This window comes from Odocoileus virginianus, chromosome 14 (genome assembly GCF_023699985.2).
Source record: "Odocoileus virginianus isolate 20LAN1187 ecotype Illinois chromosome 14, Ovbor_1.2, whole genome shotgun sequence".
Lineage (NCBI taxonomy): Eukaryota > Metazoa > Chordata > Mammalia > Artiodactyla > Cervidae > Odocoileus > Odocoileus virginianus.
The window spans coordinates 7343735-7367618 of record NC_069687.1 but is presented as its reverse complement, the minus strand read 5'-3'; the positions used below and the strand labels follow the sequence as shown (position 1 = coordinate 7367618).

General features: G+C 42.8%; 1 protein-coding gene across 3 annotated transcripts in view; it reads left to right on the top strand.

Annotated features, from left to right (window-relative positions):
- Window positions 1-23884, top strand: part of SEMA5A (semaphorin 5A) — a 542694-nt gene that overhangs the window by 498514 nt on the left and 20296 nt on the right. For all 3 annotated transcript variants that reach the window (XM_070476478.1, XM_070476476.1, XM_070476477.1), the window contains 3 exons: window positions 15842-16067; window positions 19215-19433; window positions 23640-23810. In XM_070476478.1, the coding sequence (XP_070332579.1) occupies window positions 15842-16067; window positions 19215-19433; window positions 23640-23810 (616 nt within the window). The remainder of the gene's footprint in view (window positions 1-15841; window positions 16068-19214; window positions 19434-23639; window positions 23811-23884) is intronic.

Sequence of the window (23884 nt, the reverse complement as noted above, 5' to 3'; positions counted from 1 at the left end):
CTATTCTGTCATTATTCTATGAAACTGAATTCAAAAAATTTAACTCAGGATGGTATCAGGCACTTTTAATAAAACAAATTTTAACAAACAACCTCAACTTGATAGATAACATGCAGATTCTCATTAACACCTTGAATTTCCTATGTAATGACAAGTGATGGTCATTTTTTTTCTTTGAAATTTCTAGTTTATCCCTCCCTAACCCCTTTCCCTTTTGGTAACCATAAATTGGTTTTCTATCTCTGTGAGTCTGTTTCTGTTTTGTAATGAGTTAATTTGTGTCATGCAAGTGATACTTCCACGTGCAAGTAATACCATGTGCTATTTGTCTTTCTCTTTCTGATTTACTTCACTTATATGATAATCTCTAGGTCCAGTTTATATGATAATCTCTAGGTTGCTACAAGTGGCATTATACTTTTTATTGCTAAGTAGTATTCCACTGTATATATGCATATTGGTATGTATGAATATTGCTGTGTATGTGTGTATATATTTATATACACATGCATATTTATATACCACACTCTTTATCCATTCATCTATATCATTCATGCCATATGATCCAGCAATCCCTTCCTGAGCATATATCTGGAGAAAAATCTATTTGAAAAGATACATGCGCCCCTGTATTAACAGCTCTATTTACAATAACCAAGGCACAAAAACAACCTAAATGTCCATCAACAGATGAGTGATTTTACTGATTTTTTTTTAACTTTTAACTAAAACTTTCTTATAAGAGAATATCAGAGGACTATCGTAGCAGGGACAGTGAGGTTTCCATGAAGGAAAATCCATTGCTACTGGGCAACCAGAATAAGAGGTAAAGGTGGCAGCAGATAAGACAATTCAGCTTAATTTGAATCATCTACTAAATTGAACCCCTGGACTATTGAAAGGAAATCAGGATCATGGAATAGATTCCCTTTTATATATAAATACCAAATAAATAAATATTTACATAGGAATATATTCATTTTCTTGGGCTTCCCGGTGGCTCAGTGACAAAGAATCTGTCTGCCAATACAGGAGAGGCAAGAGATGTACGTTCGATCCTTGGGTTGGAAAGATTGCCTTGAGTAGGAAATGGCAACCCACTCCAATATTCTTGCCTGGAAAATCCCATGGATAGAGGAGCCTGGCAGGCTACAGTCCATGGGGTCACAAAGAGTCAGACATGACTAAGTGACTGAGCATACACATGTTAGTTTTCTATTGCTATGTAATCAGTCAGTTCAGTTCAGTCGCTCAGTCGTCTCCGACTCTTTGCAGCCCCATGGACTGCAGCAAGCCAGGCTGCCCTGTCCATTGCCAACTCCTGGAGTTTATTCAAACTCATGTCCATCAAGTCGGTGATGCCATCCCACCATCTCATCCTCTGTCGGCCCCTTCTCCTCCTGCCTTCAATCTTTCCCATCATCAGGGTCTTCCAGTGAGCCAGTTTGCATCAGATGGCCAAATTATTGGAGTTTCAGCTTCAGCATCAGTCCTTCCAACGACTATTCAGGATTGATTTCCTTTAGGATGGACTGGTTGGATCTCCTTGCAGTTCAAGGGACTCTCAAGAGTCTTCTCCAACACTGCAGTTCAAAAGCATCAATTCTTCAGCGCTCAGCTTTCTTTATAGTCCAACTCTCACATCCATCCATGACTACTGGAAAAACCATAATTAGTACAAACTTAGTGGCTTAAAGCATCGTGCATTTATGGTTTCCCAGATCCATGGCTAGATGCCTGGACCCAGTGGAAGCAGTTCTTCTGATCAGTGTTTCACAGGCTGATCAAGGTGTTGACCAGAGCTGCAAACTTCTGAGGCTCATGATCCTCTTTCCAACCCTATGGCTGTTGGCAGAACTCAGGTCCTTGAAGTCTGGGAACTGAGGGTCTCGTTTTCTTCTGACTGTGGGTAGGAGGATGCTGTCCATTCCCGTGGGCTGCCCCCAGGTCCTGGCCACGTGGTCCACTCACAGCAGGGCAGCTAACCTTCACAAAACCAACAGGAGATGCTCTCCTCTGTCCACTGCAGGGAGGGCTCAGATAAGGGGGAGGCTCACTATGCCTCAGCTTCAGGAATCCACCCCCACGCACAGGGAAGGGACGACACACTGCGTGCTATCCGGGTGGTGGGGCTTTTGAGAGGGTCTGAGAATTCTGCCCACCACAGTCTTCGAGTGAGGCCTTAATGTCAGAGCTCCCTTAAGATCACAGCTGTGCCGTAAGCAGGGAATTAGGGGGCAGGTGACTAATGGCAAACAGACCAGCTGCTGCCTGGACTCCAAACAGAGCTACTCAGCCCTCCACGCCTGACGAAAGGCAGAAGAACCTATCTTTTTAAGATGTCTTTCGGAATTTTGCCAACTAAATAAACACATAGACGATATTACAACTCTGATTGGATCTAAGTTCCTTTAGCTGCAAAAGCAGAATAAAGAGAAAAACAAAAGTATCCAAATTATCTAAAAGGAGACAATGGTATTAAATTATTTTGCAGTCACTGGGCAGGTAGAAAACAGTTGCATATATTTATCAGCAGCGTCTGACTCCCATTTATTTTTAGTACATTTCTCAAAAGCTCAGAACAATTTGTTTTAGGGATTTATATGTGTGTGTGTGTGTGTGTGTGTATATATATATATAAATAAATGTTTACTTACAACACAGACTAATAACCGCATGTTGGTAAAATACTAACGGTTGCCTAGGTTGCTAAGTAACAGCTTTTAATATTAATACAATACACTTATTTTTAAAACTAAGGTTTACCCAAACCATGAGTATGGTTTTAACCTGTGTCTTCATGACATACGGGCTTCCCTGATAGCTCAGTTGGTAAAGAATCTGCCTGCAATGCAGGAGACCTGGGTTCGATCCCTGGGTTTGGGAAGATCCCCTAGAGAAGGAAAAGGCTACCCAGTCCAGTATTCTTGCCTGAATAATTCCATGGATGGTATAGTCCATGAGGTTGCAAAGAGTCAGACACGACTAAGCAACTTTCACTTTCATGACATAACCATTCCCTTACTCCTTTCTTTTTCTTTTTTTTGCATTTTCTTGCCAAGAAGTGGAGCCACTTCAGTGCACACAAGTGTGACTCTATGAATATATCCATAACATCCACATCTTATGTTTATAGGGAAGATTTCTTTCCTTTAATCACATTTTCCTATTGTATATGTATGATGAGATGCACACACACACACACACACACATACACATGGTCATATTCTAGTAAGAAAGCAGATGATTTACTTTTCTTACTTAAAAGAATCCACGGCAACTACCATCATGTATTACTGTAAAAGCAAGGCCCCATGAGTTCACCATAAACTTAAATAACAGAGCCTCATTTTGGTTTGTGTTATTTACTCTGGTTCTTCCAAAATTCCTCTAAGAACTCTTAAAATATGTACAAATATTCTGAAGCAACTATATTACAGTGAAGCATTTTTTTCCTTTAAAAATGGAGGAACGGCAGTAATGGGTGGGCATTTTTGCTCAAGGTCACCCATTCCCATCATCCATCTGAGAAGGAAACATTTTTCCTAATGACAGGCTTTCACTTCTAACTAAAAGTAGTTTCTCCTCTCATTGCAAAGCGTTCGCCAAAAAAAAGAGAGATGTCTGAATTCTTGATGTTCACTCTCAGAGACTAAGAATTTAAGGGCTTGATAGTGAAAGAATAAAGCAAATAAATGGATCTTCTCATTTGAGATGTAAGTTTATAGCAGACCACAAATCACAGCCCTTATAATAAAAAAGATTTCCAGCAACAGCACTGATTTTCTTATTTTCTTGGGCTTTCTACAGTGTTATAAAAAGGAATGCCTAAAATTATGTGTGAGGAAGAAAGCCAGCTACCTTTTTATAGATATACACACGTATATAATCTAACAAAACACACAGACGCACACATCTCTTTTTTGGTGCAAAGGCACAGGAATATTTCGCTGCATTTCTGCACCTGGAAGCATGCAGGTTGACTGCTTGCTGAAAGTAAATGCGCCCATTTGAAAGCCCCTGAGATGTTTATCTCAATCTGTTCCCCCTTTGGAGCCAGCAGTACTGTCTGTGCTTCACTCAAATGGAAGGAAGCTGCTTCAACCCCAGGTTTTACCCTCAAAAAGCTTGCAGGCTTGAGGGACCCCTAGGTAAACAAATGATCAGTAAAGATTTATGAACGTGGCGTAAGAGGGGAGTGTGGCTGCTCAGAGGAGGTCTGCTGAAATGCAGACAGTTGTTGCAATAGAACAGCAGGATCTTTTAAAAATTTATTTATTTTAATTGGAGGCTAATTACATTCCAATATTGTAGTGGCTAACGCCATACATCGACGCGAATCAGCCACAGGTGTACACGTGTCCCCCATCCTCAACCCCCCTCCTACCTCCCTCCCCTGGGGTGGGGATTTTTTTTTAGCATTTTAATGATACTTTTTTAATGGAGTATGATTGCTTTGCAATGCCATGCTAGTTTCTGCTATACAACAAATTAAATCAGCTGCAGGCATCCATATATCCCCTTCCTCTCATGCCTCCCTCCCCTCACCATCCTACGCCTCTCCGTCATCAGTGAGTACCAAGCTGAGTTCCTTGTGCGATAGAGCAGGTTCTCACTAGCAATCTGCTTTACACTTGTGTAAAGTGTCTATTTGTCAAACCTGCTCTTACAGTTCTTCCAACCCTCCCCTCTCCTCTGTGTCTACAAGTCCATTCTCTACCTCTTCATCTCTATTCCTGCCCTGTAAATAGGTTCACAAGTACCATTTTTCTAGATTCCACATCTATGCATTAATATATAGTTTTATATATTAATGCATAATATATACTATGCATTAATAATACACTTTGGGGTTTTTTTTTCCCCTTTCTGACTTACTTCATTCTGTATGACAGTCTCTAGGTCCAGTCACAACTACAAAGGACCTAACTTCATCTCTTTTTATGGCTGAGCAGTTTTCCATTTTGTATATATACCACATCTTCTTTACCTGTTTATCTGTCAGTGGACATCTATGTTGCTTACATGTCCTGGCTATTGTAAATAATTTTATTATAATGAACTGTAAATAGAAAAACATATCCTGGCAATGAACGTTGGCGCACCCATGTTGTCTTTTTTCATTATGATTTGCTGCTTGCTGGTCATACGGTAGTTCTATCTTTAGTTTTTTAAGGGACCTCCAAACTCCTCCATAGTGGTTCTATCAAGGGATTTAATACTTTAAAATAGTCACTCTTTTTGTTCCCATATTGCTTTTACATTGGAAGAACATTATGTCAGGGGGCCATTAATGACTAATAGTAGTAATGGAAATGAATCAAGAATATTCTTCAAAGTCTCTAAATCATCATCCTCTCTTCAGACTAGCTGTCACGTTGCTGCCGTTCACTCAGTCGTGTTCACTATTACATCTTTTCCTTTCTATGAACCAGATTCAAACGTGTGTTGTTTAGTTGGCAAGTCGTGTCCCACTCTTTTGCAGCGCTATGGACTGTGGCCCCCCAGCTCCTCTGTCCATGGGATTTCCCAGGCAGGATACTGGAGTGGGTTACTCTGTCCTTCTCCAGGGGATCTCCCAACCCAGGGGTCAACCTGACTCTCCTGCCTCTCCTGCATTGGCAGGTGGATATCACTGAGCCACCTGGGGAGCCCTCAAGTGTATGTACTGAGTATTTACTTTGGGTCGGCAGACTAAATCAAGAGCAAGGTGGTGGATTTCCAAAATGTGTTTGTTAAGTGCTTTGAGGTCATCTTGTATAGCCTCTCACTTGGCATTTTGTGGATGTGTTCTGCTACTGGCTGAATGCTGGTGCTCTGCCTCTGCCCTCCCCCACCCCCAATCCATGTGTTGAAGACCTAATGCTGAAGATGATGATATTAGGAGATGGAGCCTCAGGGCACGGTTAGACTATGAGGGTGGAGCCCCCATGAGTGGGATTTGTGTCCTTATGAAAGAGGCCCCAAAGAGTTAGCTGGCCTCTTTCACCATGTGAGGATACACAGGGGTATCTATAACTCAGAATAGGACCTTCACCTGGCCACGCAGACAGGCACCCTGGTCTTGGACTTCCAGCTTCCAGAATGGTGGGAAATAAATTCCTGTGGTTTACAAACCACCCAGTCTGTGGCATTTTGTTATAGCACCCTGAACAGACCAAGACGTGTTCTAGGATTTGCAGAGGATTGTCCTATTGTAAGATTATTCTAGCAGTAAGTTAGAAGGTGGGCATCCCAGGTGGCACTAGTGGTAAAGAAACTGCCTGCCAATGCAGGAGATGGAGGAGACATGGGTTCGAATCCTGAATCCCTGAATCAGGAAGATCCCCTTGAGAAGGAAATGGCAACCCACGCCAGTATTCTTGCCTGGAAAATACCATGGACAGAGGAGCCTGGCGGGCCACAGTCCATGGGGCTGCAAAGAGTCAGACATGACAGCCTGAGCACACACAGAAGTTAGAAGGTGGCCTTTGGGCTGAGTTCTCCTCCAACCAAGCCATCCTGCAGCACACAAACTTCTCCAGACCCCAAGGAAGATAATAACTCCTTCATGTTCAAAGACCCCCATCAGCATGGAAATGCACTGCAGCTAAAGAAACTGATTGTAAGAGAAATAAGATTATAAAAGAATGCAGTTCATTCATGTGTACATAGTGGCTATAACAAGCAGTTGCTACACTGGCTTTGTATGATAGAAAATAATGTTTTTCATGCATAAGTGATGACAGGTAAAGCTGGGCTTGATGATGCACATTTTGTATTTATGAAACACTTATCTACAAATTCTTAGTAGTTTACATCCAGATGCAAATATTCCAACATGAATGCTATAAAATAACTGTAATTTTAGTTTGTGTGCAGGTATGTGCAAGCTACTGTTTTGGATATCATTTCTAAATTAGCAAACTGACCATCATTCTTTAAAAAGACATTTTCTGTGATCATATGATTTAATATTTTCATTGGGTGTGATTGTTATACAATATACTGCACATGCTTAACATGTAATAAATGAACAAACATGTACATCCATGCAAGCATCAATGCAAGAGGATAAATGTGTTCATCAACTCCAAAGGTTCCTTGTTTCCTTGTGGGACCCTCCCTCAGCACATCTCTCATCCCAGATAACTACTCAGCTTTTTGATTCTACATTAGCTCCATGTTTCATGATTTTATGTGAGCAGCATCATACTTCGTCACTCATTTTTTGGAAGCTTCTTTCAATCAGCAGTTCTTTTCAGATTCTTCTATGTTGAACATAAAGCAGTTCATTTTTTTCATTATTGAGTAGTCTCATTTGAATATAAGATGATTTGCTTAGATATCTACCTGCTGATGGATATATGCATCGTTTCCTTTTTTTTTTTTTTTTTTTTGGCTAATGCAAATAAAGCTATTGTGAACATTCATGTCCAAATATTTGTGTGGACATGTCCTTTCTTTTCTCTTGAGTAAATATCCAGCAGGGAAAAGTCTAGGCCACGCAGTAAGTATATGTTTGCATTTTTAGCCAAGTGTCAAAAAGCTCTGAAATCAGTTGTGTCGTTTGCATTCCTACCAGCCGGGTGTGAGGGAGAGAGCATTCCTGTTGCACTGCAGGCTCACCAGCATTTGAGATCGGCAGGTTCGGGGTTTCTCCTGTTTGTTATATGCTAACCCTTCCAAAGGGTGTGTGGTGGTTTCTTGTGGGTTTAATTTGCTTTTTGTTCCTAAAAAACGATGTTGAGTATCCTTACATATACTTTTTGCCATCTATGTTTCAGGTGATCCACCGAAGGACTAAGGCATGCACATACATGCGTCCTTCTCCCCCATTTTTTTTGTTGTTGTTGAGTTTTATTTTTTTAAATTTGCAGTGGGTATGAGTCTTCTTATCAAGTATCTGATGTGAAGATATTTTCTCCAGTGTGTAACTAGTCTTTCATTCTCTTAACAGTAAGTGTCTCTCAAGAGCAGAGGTTTCTGATTTGATTCATATAACTGTATTTAGGAAATCTTTGCTTTACCTAAGGTCCTGAAAATAGTCTCCTAGGTTTTCTTCTAGAAGTTTTATGGTTTTAGATACTGCTCTATGATTCATTTAAGTTTATTATCACAGGTAGAGATAGATATTAATCAAAGTTCATATATTTGCATTTGGATATCTAATTGTTCCAGCACCATTTGTTGAAAAGACTACTTTCTCCACTAAATTGTCTTTGTACCTTTTCAAAGAATCAGTAGATCCTATGTTTGTGGGTCTATTTCTGGGCTTTTCATTTTGTTCCTTTGCTCAATCTTTCAATCTTAATGACACACCATTTTCATTATTGTAGCTTTATAATGAATCCTGAAGTCAGAGTGTGTAACTCCTCCAATGATATCCTTTTTTTTTCAGAATGTGTTTGCTGTCCTAGAAACTCTGTATCTCTATATGAATTTTAGAATTAACCTGTCAAATTTATATTTTTAAAGGACCTCTGGAATTGTGACTAAAATTGCTTTGATTCTATAGATCATTTAGAAGATTTCAGTTTCTTTTAATTATATAAGTCATGCACATATTTTGAGACTCATTTCTAAGTATTTCATATCTTTGATAGTGCATAGGAACAAAATTATTATTTATATTTACCTTATATTCTTCAGCTGTAAAAAAAGCATGCAGGCTTTAACCTTTAACTAAGCTGTTGCTTGTATGCCTTTAAATAAATGTCCTTCGTCAGATTTAGGAAATTTATTTCTATTCCCAGCTGATTGATAGTTTCTGTTAGGAATGGATTTTTGGATCTTATCAAATGATATTTCTGTGATGTTCACATAGATTTGCTTTTTTTAGTTAGAGTGCAATTGACTTACAATGTTGTGTTAGCTTCTGTCCAACAATGTGAATTAGCTGTATGTATACATATGTCTCTTCCCACCAGGACCTCCCTCCCACCTCCTATCCCACCCCTCCAGGTCAGCACAGAGCGCAGACCTGGCCTCCCTATGCTAGACAACAACTTCCCACAGCTTTGATTTAATTTTTAGACTACTGATATGGTGAATTACATTGATCCAATTTTAAAATGTTGATGCAAACTTACACCCCTGACATATCCCTACCTATGAAATATTAGCCTTTGTATCCCAGCAGGATCCTCTATGACCCACATCCCAGAATTTTAGAAATAAAAGCAAAAATAAACAAATGGGACCTAATGGGGATTTTGTTTACTAAACCCTGCACTTCTGTATCTCAGTTAATGGGGAACATTCACATGTAAATTTTTTCCCTCTAATGTCTTTATCTGGTTTTTATATCTAATTAGAGTTGATGTTGTATACAGTTGACTTTATATCTCTTCTGTATATCTTCCATGTTTCTACTTAATATGTTAGTTTCTTCTAGCTCCTAGAACACATGCAATACAGTTATAATAGTTTTAAATATCAACCACAAATTCTGTCACGTATGTCGTTTCTGTGCCAATTTCATTTGACTTATATTCCTTCTCATAATAGGTTCTGTTATTTGCTTTTTTAAAATTTTTTCAGAAGCTTCTTTGCATATCTGGTAATTTTAGATTAGATGTAAGATATTGTGACCTTTTCCATGTTCATTGAATAATATTGAATCCCCCAAATATGCTAGAGCTCTCCTTTGGGACAAGATGAAGTTATATGAAATTAGTTTGATCTTTTTGGAATTTGCTTGTAAGCTTTGTTAGTTGAGATCAGAGCAGAGTTCACTCTGGGGTGATTTTTCCACAGTGTGGAGATAAGACCCTTCTTGGTACCCTAACTGATGCTAGGAGAGTTAAGGAGTTTTTCAGTCTGGCTCTTAGGACCAAGCACTATTTCCAACCTCATGTCAGTGAAAAGTACTGCTCTCTCTCATCTTTTCAGATGGGTCTTTCCCCAGCAATGTGTGGTTTCTTCATACATGTTCATGGGTTTCCACTACTCTAAATACTTGAGGGGAAGCTGTGCATAGAAGCTGTACATAACTGGAATTTCCTTGCCTGTAGCCCTTTGCTTTGGAGAACTCCAGTGCCTTTGGCTTCCTCCAGTTTCCAATTCTGTCTCCCTAATCACTAGCCTGTGCCTGGCCTGGGTTTTTCCTTCCTCCACCACCACCTGGAAACCTTCTTAGGGTTGTAGGCTTGGTCAGCTGTGGGACTCACTTCATGTTTCCCAAACTTGGCAGTCAGTATCCTTCTTCACTTGATGTCCAATGTCTTAAGACCTGTTGTTTTATGTATTTTAAGTTATTTTTGGTGAAAGAGTTAATCCCATTTCTGTTACCTCGTCTTGGTTGGACACAGAAGTCTTTCTGCAGCGTTATAATTTTGACTGAACTGTCTCCCTTTTCTTCTCTTCCTTGCTGGGACCTCTGAACTAATTTCCAGGGTTCCCTGTCAATCCTGGCTCTGTTTCCACAAGCTCCTGGGGTCACAGATATGCTTCTGTGCATGTGCTTTGGTGCTTTGGACCTTTGAAAGCACAACTGCATTCCTTTCTTGTTTCTCTTATGCAGAAGGGCTTTCTATTTCCGTGTGTGACTTGCTAAGTTGCTGAAAGAAAACTTGATAAATGCATAAAGAAAGCATGAGTGTTCCATGATGAGAATATATTTATATATTCAGCTATTGATGAAATCACTTTAAAGGTAATTTTATTTTGTGCCAAACATATGGTATCAAATTTTTTTCTTAGACTGTCACCATCTCTCTATTTTACTTTCAACCTGTGGAATATAAGATATCTTCATTTTCTCAGTGGAAAAGTTAATAACAAAATAGAGCGCCCCACTTGACCATCTCATTTTTTCCCAAATTTATGCAAATTCCACCAGAATGGACTTACTTGTGAATTGATCAGTATGATTTGTCCATTCACCAAAAATAATATTGTTGGCCTTAAGATTGATAGTATAAAATAAATATGACAAAGTTCTTGGTCTTGACAAATTTTCAGTCTATTAATGGAGGCTGAATTATAAATACACAATTAAATGTCAGTGAAATACATGCTTTAATTCCATGAAACATGCCTGAGGTGACATGGCCTAAATTAGAAAAAAAGATGATTAAGATGGGGAGGAGAGAATGAACCCAAGAGGCTGTATATGTGTGTGTGTGTATATATATGTAGGACTTGGCCTAGAGGTGAGGGAGGACAGGAAGTAGCTCCCAGGTTTCTGGATCAAACTTTAAATACCTGGTTGTTATGTTTCTGTTGACTGGGACGGAGAGAACACAGGCAACACGCTTGAAGAACTGCTGAAAATTGCTGTAGTAATCATGAGGTTTTTCCCCTTTGTTCTTTCTGTCTTTATTTTTATTTTATCCAGCTTTATTGAGATTTAACTGACACATAACATTGTGTAAGGTGTATGTGTATATATTTAAAGTGCACAGCGTGTTGATTTGATACATTTATAAATTGCAAAATGATGACCAGCATAGCATTAGTTAGTCTGCACCTCCATCCTGCCTTGTAATCACTATTTCTTTGCTACAGTGAGAGCACTGAAGGTCTACGCTATTAGCATCATTTAAGTGCCTGATACAGTATTATTAGCTATAATCATCAAGCTATAATGTTAGATCCCCAAACGTGTGAATCTTATAACTGGAAGTTTGTACCCTTTGACCAGTATGTCCCCATTTCCCCCAACCAGAAAGTTCCCTGGTAACTTCCACACTATATTGTGTTTGTCATTTTTAGATTGCACATATAAGTGAGATCGTACAGAATGTCTTTCTCTACCTGTCTTATTTCACTTAGCATAATGCCCTCAAGGTCCAATCAAGTTATTCAAATGGGAGGATTTCCTTCTTTCTCATGGCTGAATAATATTCATTTGTGTGTGTGACATCTTCTTTATCCATTAATTTGTTATTAGACACCTACATTTCCATATCTTGGCTAATGTGAATAATGCTGCAGTGAACATGGGAGTGTAGGTATCTCTATGAGATCCTGACTTTAATTCCTCTGGATATATAGCAGCAGTGAGACTGATTTAGTTGCAATTATTATCTTAGCTTTTCCACGAGAATATTAAGAATCCTATGTGGCAGGTAATAACAATTAGTTCCCTGAAATCACTTTTAAAACAAATTCTTTCTTTAGCATTAAATGTAATGCTGTTCCAGGCCCAATCAAATGTGGACTTGCTTGGATTGTCACGGTCTCTCTATTTTACTTATAGCATCCATTCCTCAGAAAATTGGAGCTCATAGGCACAGTGAAGCCATACAACTACTCACCATTAAATTGAGTCACTTTATAATTTTGGTTATTAATATAAAATAGGGCAGTCATACCATTTCTGAAGATTTAATAAATTTGATATTTTAAATGAATGCATCATCATCAGATCTTAAAAAGCAGTTGAAAGAAGTCCTGAAACTCCTGTTGGGTTTTGAACGGTGATGAGTTAATGGGACACAAGGGGAGACAGTTTGTTTTCAGAGGTTTAGGTCTAATGGCTCTGAACTGTTCTTCTTCACCCTTGAGTTGTGCCCACCTCTGGGACGATTTCACCCCCCACTACCTGCTGAGCCTGTTAGCAATACATGGAGGCAAACTCGGGTTTTAAAATATGTTCTCTACTCATTTGCTTAAAAAACAAAACCTCATCTCCATAGAAGAGGTAGGATTTCTGGTGCAAGGAAACTCAGAATTATTGGACTTCCTACGTTTGTTTTTCTTGAGACATGGGATCTTACTCGTTTGCAGGTGATACCAAACGTGTTATAATGCTAAGAGCAGGGGCCCATAAGCAGCATGTGCTTTAAGTCCATTTTGGCAAAGGAGCCCCTGGGCACTTGCCCAGCTGCTGGCACAGAGTGAGGAGGGGAGCGCACATGAAATTTCAGTCTGGGGCTGGCAGTGTTCCACACCGTGAGCCTGGATGGTCGGAGACAAGGTCGAAGGCATTCCTATCATGTGGTCTCCATTTCAAGTGAAAAAAGCGCACGCGTGTTCTGTCTAGTACTTCACACGATTAGGTTTATGGCACCCACTAGGGCTTTTTTTTTTCCTTTCATTTAAAAAGCAGCATCTGAAAGATGCCATAATAAAAGATCCTATAAACAAAGGAAATGAAGTCACCTCTCTGCCAATGTGTGTTGCTGTGGAGATGGGCGTCATCCATGTGGGATGGGGAAGGGATGCAGTATTAAAGTAGGGAAGCAGTGATTACATATTTTCTATGAAGTCCCAAAGATGAAGAACCTTTGATTATGGTTCCTTGTAAAAAGTTTTTTAAAAAGGGACCCTGAGTAGAGAAAGCTATTAAATAATTAGAATTGTGGCAAAATAAATATTTAAATAGGCCTCCAATTAAGGCTTCTGGTGTGGATGCACGTGGCTACTTTCTCTCCTACCAGAATTCATTTATACAGTATTACCAATACTTTCTTTTCAAAGCATACACCAGGCAATACAGTTCTTCCTGTGTCCAAATATCTGATGAGGAGGGGGTACGAATGCATGACAAGTTCACAGAGACTAGAAAACCATCCCCACAAAACAGGAGAGCCCTTGACTCGGGCCGGGAAAGAACTGGACACAAGAAAACATTAATCAGTTCTCCACAGCGGTCACCTATGGATGGTGGTCATCTAGCAGTGAGTGCAAACTCTGGGTTTTGATCTAACCAAAAGCGCAACATGACTGCATGAAGGTGACAGGAGGTGGACATGCTGCGTCAATGTTGGAGACACAGGGTAAGAATGAAGGAAAGTGAAGGCGCTCAGTCATGTCTGAGTCTTTGAGATGCCATGGACTGTAGCCTACCAGGCTCCTCCTGCATCCAGGCGAGAGTGCTGGAGTGGGTTGCCATTTTCTTCTCCAATGCAGAGTGAGGGTTAAAAATAAAAATTGAAATCCTTTTCCTATGGTACACAGTTAATTGATGATGCCTGTTACTGGAAAATTCTCATTGTTAGCTCTAAGGGATAAATATCTACATCTACATATTCAACTGAAAGAGACGGGGTAGGGGAGAAGGGTAGAATTTTTGTTGTTCTTCAGTCGCTAAGTTGTGCTCGACTTTTTGTGACCCCGTGGACTGTAGCATGCCAGGCCTCCCTGTTCTTTACTATCTCCCAGAGCTTGCTCAAATTAATGTCCATTGAGTCAGTGATGCCATCCAACCCTCTCATCCTCTGTCATCCCCTTCTCCTCCTGCCTTCAATCTTTCCCAGCATCAGGGTCTTTTCCAATGAATCAGCTCTTCATAAAGTATTGGAAATTCAGCTTCAGCATCAGTCCTTCCAGTAAATATTCAGGACTGATTTCCTTTAGGATGGACTGGTTGGATCTCCTTGCAGTCCAAGGGACTCTCAAGAGTCTTCTCCAACACCACAGTTCAAAAGCATCAATTCTTCGGCGCTCAGCTTTCTTTACAGTCCAATTCTCACATCCACACATGACTACTGGAAAAACAATAGCTTTGACTAGATGGACCTTTGTTGGCAAAGTAATGTCTGCTTTTTAATATGCTGTCTACGTTGGTCATAGCTTTTCTTCCAAGGAGCAACCGCCCTTTCATTTCATGGCTGCAGTCACCATCTGCAGTGATTTTGGAGCCTAAGAAAATTAAATTTGTCACTGTTTCCATTGTTTCCCCATCTATTTGCTATGACATGATGGGACTGGATGCCATGACCTATGATTTATTATGTAAAACTTACTATTTCTCATAATAAATGTTAGAAAACTACTTAACTCTTATTTGATATGTATATTTAACATTAATAAAATTGTTTTAAAAGTATGGCCATCATTGGATGTATTACATTTTGTAGGTTTTCCCTCTAATGAAGCATCGTTTGCTGTCAAAAAGAGGACTTGGGATCCAAGGTCAAACTCTGCACCCCTTAGGTTTGGTCTTGTTTCTGGAGACATAGTGCTTAAAATTCTTGTCAAATAGTTAGACCTAGGTGTATGGTCCTAAAGTGCACCACCCACAACTGCATGGCCCACTTGCCTGGATCCTCCCACCTTTGCTTGTTGGGGAAAGCACCTGGCAGTGAGCAAAGGGAGCTGAGACTGAGAAAAACCATCGCATTATCTTGCGGAAATTCCTTATAGACTAAAAGTTATCACACGTTGTGTTATCAACTGGATAGCTACCTTCCTAACACTCTGAATCTGTGATCCAGAGCTTAAGCTATTCGTAAATCTCAAATGAAACACATTATCATCCTAAAAACAGATATTGGTTCCATCATTTTAAATAACTATAATCTTAGAGAAAAAAACAGCTAAACCTATCAGAATAAACAGCATTTTCAGGCATTATTAAGTGAAAGGCAGACGACACGGGGGATCACCTTCTTGCTGCATGCTCAGTCGCCTCATCCATGTCTGACCCTGTGTGACCGTGGACTGTAGCCTGCCAGACCTCTCAGTCCATGGCATTCTCCAGGCAGAATACTGGAGTGGGCTGCTGTTTCCCTCTCAAAAGGATCTTCCCGACCCAGGGATTGAACGCACACCTCTTATGTCTCATGCATTGGCAGGCAAGTTCTTTATTACTAGCACTGCCTGGAAAGCCCTTTCACCATCTTTATTCACATTCAATAAATGTAATTACATGCACCAGTTTTATTCACATACAATCACATTTATTGTCTCATTCTCGTTGTTGATGCAGAAACTGCAGGTTCCTTTGGAGTTAACTTGAACCCTAACTTCCTCTTAAATTTGACCAAAAACTGTGCTTTTAACCTTGTACAGTGGCTGGTGGGTGTCAGGACCTGAAGTTTGAAAGAATGCTGTCTTTCACCCCAGGAAGGACGCGCCAGGCACTGCTTCTGTAGTATGATAAGCACATGTCATGCATTTTCTCTCCCAGGAGTACCAGCCTTGTAACACCAACCCATGCCCTGAGCTGAAAAAGACCACGCCCTGGACTCCCTGGACACCCGTCAACATCTCTGACAATGGGGGTCACTACGAGCAGCGATTTCGGTACACGTGCAAAGCCCGTCTGCCTGATCCAAACTTGCTGGAGGTGGGAAGACAGAGAATTGAGATGCGATACTGCTCTAGTGATGGAACCAGTGGCTGCTCCACTGACGGTGAGTCAGCGACTCCGTAGGGACTGACCTGCTTCCAGGGACAGGCATTCCGTCTCATCCCCAAGTTCACAGAATAGCTGCGGTGGTGGGGCAAGCAGGGGGGAGTTTTCCTGTTCATTATGGCTTAGCCATGTTTATAAAAATGATCTCTCTACATCAGAACTGACTTTATAGCAAACTGGTGGGGAAGACCCTTACTATAAATATTCAGTTACATGTTGGGGTGGTCCCCTGACTCCATCCCTCAAAATGGCACCATATTTATAATGGGTCCAGAAAAGTTTATGGGAGATTTATTTAGTATCAGAATATATACTGAGGAAACCCCTGCATTCTTCCATCACCACTTTTATTCACATACAATTATATATATTTATCACTGTTGATGTCAGAGACTATACAAATCCCTTTGCAGCTGGTACTGAAACGTAACCTGCAAATAAGTTTTTCCTTTTTTTTACTCCCCAAATCGGACAAAGACAAAGGAAGTACATATCTGTGTTTATATCTGTGAAAGAATCTTTCTGCTAAAAAAGGCAGTATGTGAGAATCCTTTAATACTCTTTGAAACTGCTTTGCCCCTTATAATTGTATAAATCCCTTCAATGCCATTTGACTTATGTAGGGAGAGCACTAAGGTAGATGGGATGATCCATTCTCTGCCTGGTCCTGCCACTGAATGGTCACCTTCCGCCACTAACGCCGCTCCCGCCTGCACCCACCAGGCAACTCTGGGGCTCAGGTGTCTCAACTACAGAAAAAGGAGTGAGGTTGGCCATCCCAAAGAGACTCATTTCTGCTTCTGTCTTCATCTCTCCTATAACGCTCGTCTGATTTAAGAAAACCAGTGCAATCCTAGAAAGAAAATAAGATGGCAGTTGGAGCAAGATGATGAGAACAGTAGTAGTCATATCTTACACGGGACCAGCTTGAACATGTCTTACACTTTTGGGTTTATGATTCTCTGTTATCCTCCCAATGTGACTGTGATAGAGAATACACAGTCACCATCAGCATCATTTTTAGGTTCAGAGTGGTTGGCTTTGATGGATCGCAGAGCTGATGAGTCGCCACGTTGGGCTTGCCGTGGGTGGGATAAGCTTATGGAGGCGCCAAGAGTCTGCTCCCGCTTTGTCGTAGGGCTGCACTCACAAGGAGCGGCTCTGTGTGAGGGCCGCCAGCTACACGTAGGACTCAGATCTCCATTCCTCCTCCTGCAGCTGCCAGCCTGGATGCTCAGCAGCTCAACAGTTGCCCTCAAGAGCCACTCCCAGTCATATTCCCATTGACATTAACTGTCTCCTACCTCAAACCATTCTGTTCCCTGTAGTTCAGCAACTATACAAGTTGTTCATTGTTTCTTGTTGGGGACGGGGGCAGGAAGTCTACTATAGTGAAGTATTTTATTTGAATAAGTATATACTTTAAATCAAAGGAATAAACACTACCTACCTAGGAAATCAAGCAACATGACATTCATTCTGACTCATTATAAAATCCTGCTTTAGCGAGAAAGAAAGACAGGTGATGGAATACCAAGAAATAGGTAACTGAAGACCCATTTTAAAGATCTATGGACCACAAGGGATGGTCTTTGATCTTAAGTTGGGGTTCTGAGATAAAATACAAAATGCACAGTTTAACATGAATGTCAGATGTTTTTCAAAAATTATTTTAGTATAAATATATTTCATGTGCTTCCCTGGTGGCTCAGATGGTAAAGAATCTGCCTGCCACGCAGAAGACCTGGGTTTGATCCCTGGGTTGGGAAGATCCCCTGGAGAGAGGAATGACAACCCACTCTAGTATTCTTGCCTGGAGAAGTCCATGGACAGAGGAGCCTGGTGAGCTACAGTCCATGGGATTGCAAGGAGTTGGACACAACTGAGGGACTAACACAGACATGTTCCTTGCGTCTTTTTTTAAGATAGGTATATCACATGCACTTATGTACATATTTATACTAAAATATTATTTGTTATTTATCTGAAACTAAAATTTAACTGGGCTTCCTGTATTTTATTTGCTAAATCTGGCAACCCTGTCTTCAATTCAGTCACTTATTCCCATATTTCAGAGCACGCTATGAACTTACTTCTTATGACATCAAAGATAAGAAAGAGAAAACGAATGACATTGTTTCTTTAACTTTATTCTCTTTTCTGAACATATATTTTTTTAATCCTTCCTTTCTCAGACATATATGGAACCAACATTAGCATTCATTTCTAATGACAGTAACATAAGCTAAAGAAAATTTGAAACATTTATAAAAGACATATTTCCTCTGAAAGTATATTGTGGGCATGGTTTGAAAAATACTTCATCCTTCTTGTATCTTAATGGCTTCAAGTTCTAATGACCAGCCACCCCTCTTGGTATTGATTTCCTGAGAATACAGAATCAGACTTGTTTGGCTTCTATCACACAAAACAAGGCTAAATTGTGTGTTCTATATTGATTAACCACAAAGGACTGTCTCATCAGAGAAATAGGTTTCTCATCTATTTTCTCTGAAGAGCACCCCGCATAGGTTTCTGAGCCATAAGTTTTAAGTAAGCAAGCAAGGAGCCTAGAACCATCCATACACCTGCCTCCTCACACCCAGAACCTCATGGCATACTTTGAGAGTTTTTTGTTAAAACCCATGTCACCCTGCTTCCATTTGAGAAAATGACTGAGTACTTCTTAATATTTTAAGGCAGTAGACATGTTCACCAAAATAATCACAAATTGTACAAGGGCAATTTGTTGCAGAATTCCCAATGCAAGTGAGAAGGGTGTATTTTCTTTGAAAGAAATTTCTCAGAACAGTAAGTGATCTATCACCAAAGGGAAAAACAAAACAAAACCAAACAAAAAAAACTCTGTTCCTTGTACAAGGACTTTGCCACATTCACAAATTGAGGTCTCAGTTGCCTCATTATTTAATAGCAACTGTGGAGACAGAAGACTTGGATTATAGGAGATTATCAGGCAAACTGCAATTTTATTTTTATTTCATTTTTCGCTTCTGCCGTGTAAAAATTGTTCCACGGATATTTGAGAATGTCGTTGCAGACAGGGGCTGCAGAACGAGAGTTAGTTTGGACTCTGGTTACTCTAAGAGCTGCTGACAAAATCACACGTGGGCCATTTCCTTGGCAGGCCTGTCCGGCGATTTTCTGCGGGCGGGGAGATACTCCGCCCACACCGTCAACGGGGCGTGGTCGGCCTGGACGTCGTGGTCGCAGTGCAGCCGAGACTGCAGCCGGGGCATCCGGAACCGGAAGCGGGTCTGCAACAACCCGGAGCCCAAGTTCGGGGGCATGCCTTGCCTGGGCCCGTCCCTGGAATACCAGGAATGCAACATCTTGCCCTGCCCAGGTGAGCAGGTCCCGAAGTCTGGAAAAACTGAAACATCAAGGGCTTGGAAGACCTTCTCACCCAGCTTCCCTGGCTTTATGTTTGACGTATAACTTGTGATAGATAGGTAGATACAGACACAAGTGTGCATGGAGGTGTAGATCCATGTATATACACAGATATATGTGGACTTCCCAGGTTGCTCTAGTGGTAAAGAACCCGCCTGCCAATGCAGGAGACATAAGAAGATGCTGATTAATCCCTGGGCCAGCAAGATCCCCTGGAGGAAGGCATGGCAACCCACTCCAGTACCCTTGCCTGGAGAATCCTGTAGACAGAGGAGTCTGGCTGGCTACAGTCCGTAGGGTTGCAAGGAGTAGGACACAATCGAAGTGACAAAGCATGCACACACACATAGATATAGGTGTAGATATGTAGGTGTAGATGTAGATGTGGATACAGGTGTAGATGCAGATATAGACATACGTATAGAGTAGACATAGATTTAGAGGTAGACATAGATATAGATGTAGACATAGATATGGATGTGAGAGTAGGATGTAAGATACAGATGTATGTATAGATACAGGGTGTAGACATAGATGGGACTTCCCAGGTGGTGCTATTGGCAAAGAACCTTCCTGCCAATGCAGGAGACATAAGAGATACTGATTAATCCCTTGGTCTAGAATATCTTCTGGAGGAGGACATGGCAGAGATATATAGACAGAGAGATACAGGTGTATACATAGATGCAGGTGTAAACATAGATGTAGACACAGATACAGATGTAGATAGAGATATAGGTGCAGATATAAATATAGGTTTCCCTGGAGGAAGGCATGGCAACCCACTCTAGTATTCTTGCCTGAGAATCCCATGGACAGAGGAGCGAGGCCAGCTGTCCAGTCCACGGAGATGCAAAGAGTCAGACAGGACTGAGGTGGCTTAGCACAGCATAGATACAGGTTTAGATGTATAGATGTAGGTGTAGACGATGTAGATGTAGACATAGGCATAGATGTAGCTATAGATGTAGGTTTAGATATATAGATGTAATCTTCCAACTGCCTTGCTATAAAGACAAATATAATCTAGACCACATTATGTTCATCTGTTTCTGCTGCCGTAAAAGAAACCGGATCATACTCAGAGCCCCTCTGAGGGATGGTGGGCCCAGGCACTGCCCCTCAGGAGAAGCGGGCTGGGCTTTGTCATCTGGAAAGATGTGTACTGTCCTTGACTTGGAAGGCTGGCCCCTCCCACCCTGTGATGGGCCCAGCCCCCCAGGACTGGCCTCCCTTCATACCCCAGAGCCTTCACTAGAGTGACAGTTAACAGGGCTGTCCCTCGAGGGGCCTGCCAAGCCCGCCCCGAGTGCCCTCAGCTGACAGGAGTCCCCTTCCTCCTGAGTTCAGTCCTCTAAATGCGCAGCGCCTTCCTGCAGGCCCACCGGAGCTGCGCTGTCAGAGTCTCCTTCCTGAGCCCTGGCTTTGTATTCCACGAATTCCCGCACAAGCTCAGGGTCCATAAGTGAGCCTCAGGGGCCCCCCTGCAGGCTGTTGAGTACTGACGCAGCTCCGAAGGCTCCTCTGTGGTCTTTGACGCTCTGACCACCTCTGCCTTCTTCCTGCCCCGGCTGAGTGCAGCTCTGTCACCTTGATCGCTTCCTCTGACCTTCCCACATCAAAGCAGCTTTCATTTAACCCCACGCTGCGTGGCCATCCTGCGCGCTGGGCTCTGGTGTTGGATCCTGCCTTCAGACTTCATCACAGTGACCACCCAAGGAGGCCAGGACCCTCTCACTCCTGACCACGCCCTCAGCTCCCAGTGAGCCTGGCATACACTCCAAATAGCTCCAGTGATGGTTGGTGAAGGATGAGAAAATAAGCAGTTTGTTAGTTGATCTGCCTTTTTTTTTTTTTAATTCATTCAGTTCTTCAGCAAACATTTTTGATGACCCACTGTGCATTATTTACTGAATATAAAAAGACTCGGGCTTCCCTGGTAGCTCAGCTGGTAAAGAATCCGCCTGCAATGCAGACGTCAGTTCCATCCCTGGATTGGGAAGATCCCCTGGAGGAGGGCATAGCAACCCACTCCAGGATTCTTGCCTGGAAAATCCCCATGGACAGAGGAACCTGGCGGGCTACAGCCCATGGAGTCCCAAAGAGTCGGACAAGACTGAGTGACTAAGCCCAGCCCAGCATAGCAGAGAAAGACTCAGTGACCTGCTCCAGGTTGGAAAGGAACTTAAGAATTTCCTGAGGAGGCATCCTGTGAACAAGGGCAGCCTCGTAGGGTCACCAGCTGTTCGGTTGATGACAAGATGCAGTGGCGATATCAACTGGGGACCCACTGAGCTGGGATCAGGGCAGCTGTACCGAGCAGGCTGCCCCTGGGCTGAGTCCTCAGGGCCAGATGCGAGTTGGCCATATAGACAAGCAGGGGTGGGGAATAAGGGGTCATGCTGAGTACGGTGCACAGGGTTTTTAAAGGCCCCGAAGCCTGCATCTGTAGCATCTTTTTCAGTTGGTTGAAAAAAAAACAGTTTTCTGAATTTCTTAAGCAAGGAGCTGGCTTGCAGCAGTACTTAGGGAGCCTGTGTTAGATGGACAGATGGATGGATGATGAGCGAATTGTGGGCGGATGATGGATAGATGATGAGAGGATGGTGGGTGGATAGTTGGGTGGGTGAATAAACATGTACATTAAACTCCATATATAGTCCTCAGCTTTGTAGCGGGGATTCCCAGTCATGTCCCCGCTCCTCCCACTGCTCTGTGCTTCCTAGACCATCTCTGCCTAAATTTCTCCAGCCTCCGGAGACTCTTCCCTCCAAACTACCCAGCTTTCTTGGCTGAGCCATGCTGAGGGGCTGGGAAAGGTCATGTCTTTCCCACAGCCCCAGTGTGGAGAGTGGAAGGGCTCCTCCTCCCCCGGGGGGCCAAGAGGGAACCCGTGGGGCCACATGATTAGATTAGCATCTGTGCTGTAAAGAGGGGCCGGAGGCAACATGAGAAAGTCAGGACCCCTCGCCCACGCCACCTCCCCAGGCTCCATCCAGGCAGGAGCCCTCGCTGCCGCCGGCAGAATGTGCAGACTCCTACAGATTCTTGGGTGCTGCCCTGGCCCCCGGGTGCTAGGCTGGGGTCCATCTCAGACACATGCCATCAGCGTGACCTAGTGGCTGCTTTTATTTTTGTGGATCTGCTGGTCGAGCCAGCACCATGTATACATAACCTTATTGTATTGCAATAGCTCTTTTGAAAGCCAAGATTCCCCAGAGGGCTGTGAAAACATTCAGAGTGGCCCTCTTCACTTTCCACATGGGAGGGTACGAGTCCGGGGGCTGAGTGGGCAAATGCAATTCTCTCTCCCACCTCCGAGAAAATTCCTAACCCAACACGGAGGGATTGGAAGAGCTCGGAGCTTTGCATGCTGAGCTGCTCAGCCGGTGGTGGGATATTTTTGCCTCATCCAGGACTCTTCCCTCTGTTTGAACTTACTCCTCCTTCATCCTCTGGGGTCCACAAAGGGGCACTGTACTTTAAAGTGAGTTTTCTCATTATGGGCTTCCCTGGTGGCTCAGTGGTAATCCACCTGCCAGTGCAGATGTCGCCTTGACCCCTGGGTTGAGAAGATCCCCCGGAGAAAGAAATGACAACCCCCTCCAGTATTCTGGCCTGGGAAATCCCATGGACAGAGGAGCCTGGCGGGCTACAGTCCATGGGGTCAGACATGACTTAACGACTAAATAACGACAGTGTTCTGTATATAGCATCTATTAGGCACCTGTGGCGTGCTGAGAACACATTGCGTCTCTGTCCTGAAGTCCACACTTTGTTCAGTAAAGTGCAAGGAACACAGAGGGAGCCTAGGCTCCGGCTCGTCCTGTGTGTTTGGCAGCAAAGGGCTGTAGCTGGAGCTTCCCCTGGACAGCTATAGAGCCGGGTTCACGGTCAGCCCCGCGGCTGGATTTCGCTGTACAGACACACCTGCGTTCCTCGGTCACCCTCGTGCTTGCAGGTTACATGCTTAGAACCATTTCCTGGAAGAACTGAGAGGAGCGAGGAAGCACGGGGAGGAATGTGGAAGACCCCGCCTGCCCTCGTGTGATGGTCTGTGGCGTGCCCGGCGCGCGCCTGCGGTGCAGACGCTGGGTAGCCCCACCGGCTCGGTCAGATGTGGGTCTCAGAGGTGCTGTGATTTTGTGCCCCTTCCCAGTGGACGGCATGTGGTCTTGCTGGTCCTCCTGGTCCACGTGCTCGGCGACGTGCGGAGGCGGACACTATATGAGGACCCGCTCCTGCACAAACCCAGCCCCCGCCTACGGAGGTGACATCTGCCTGGGACTGCACACAGAGGAGGCGCTCTGCAACACGCAGCCCTGCCCAGGTAAGCGGCCCTTCTCGGCCCAGCGCCGAGCACAGGGCGCTTTCGACCTTCCCCTTGGCCAAGAATAGGCCTGC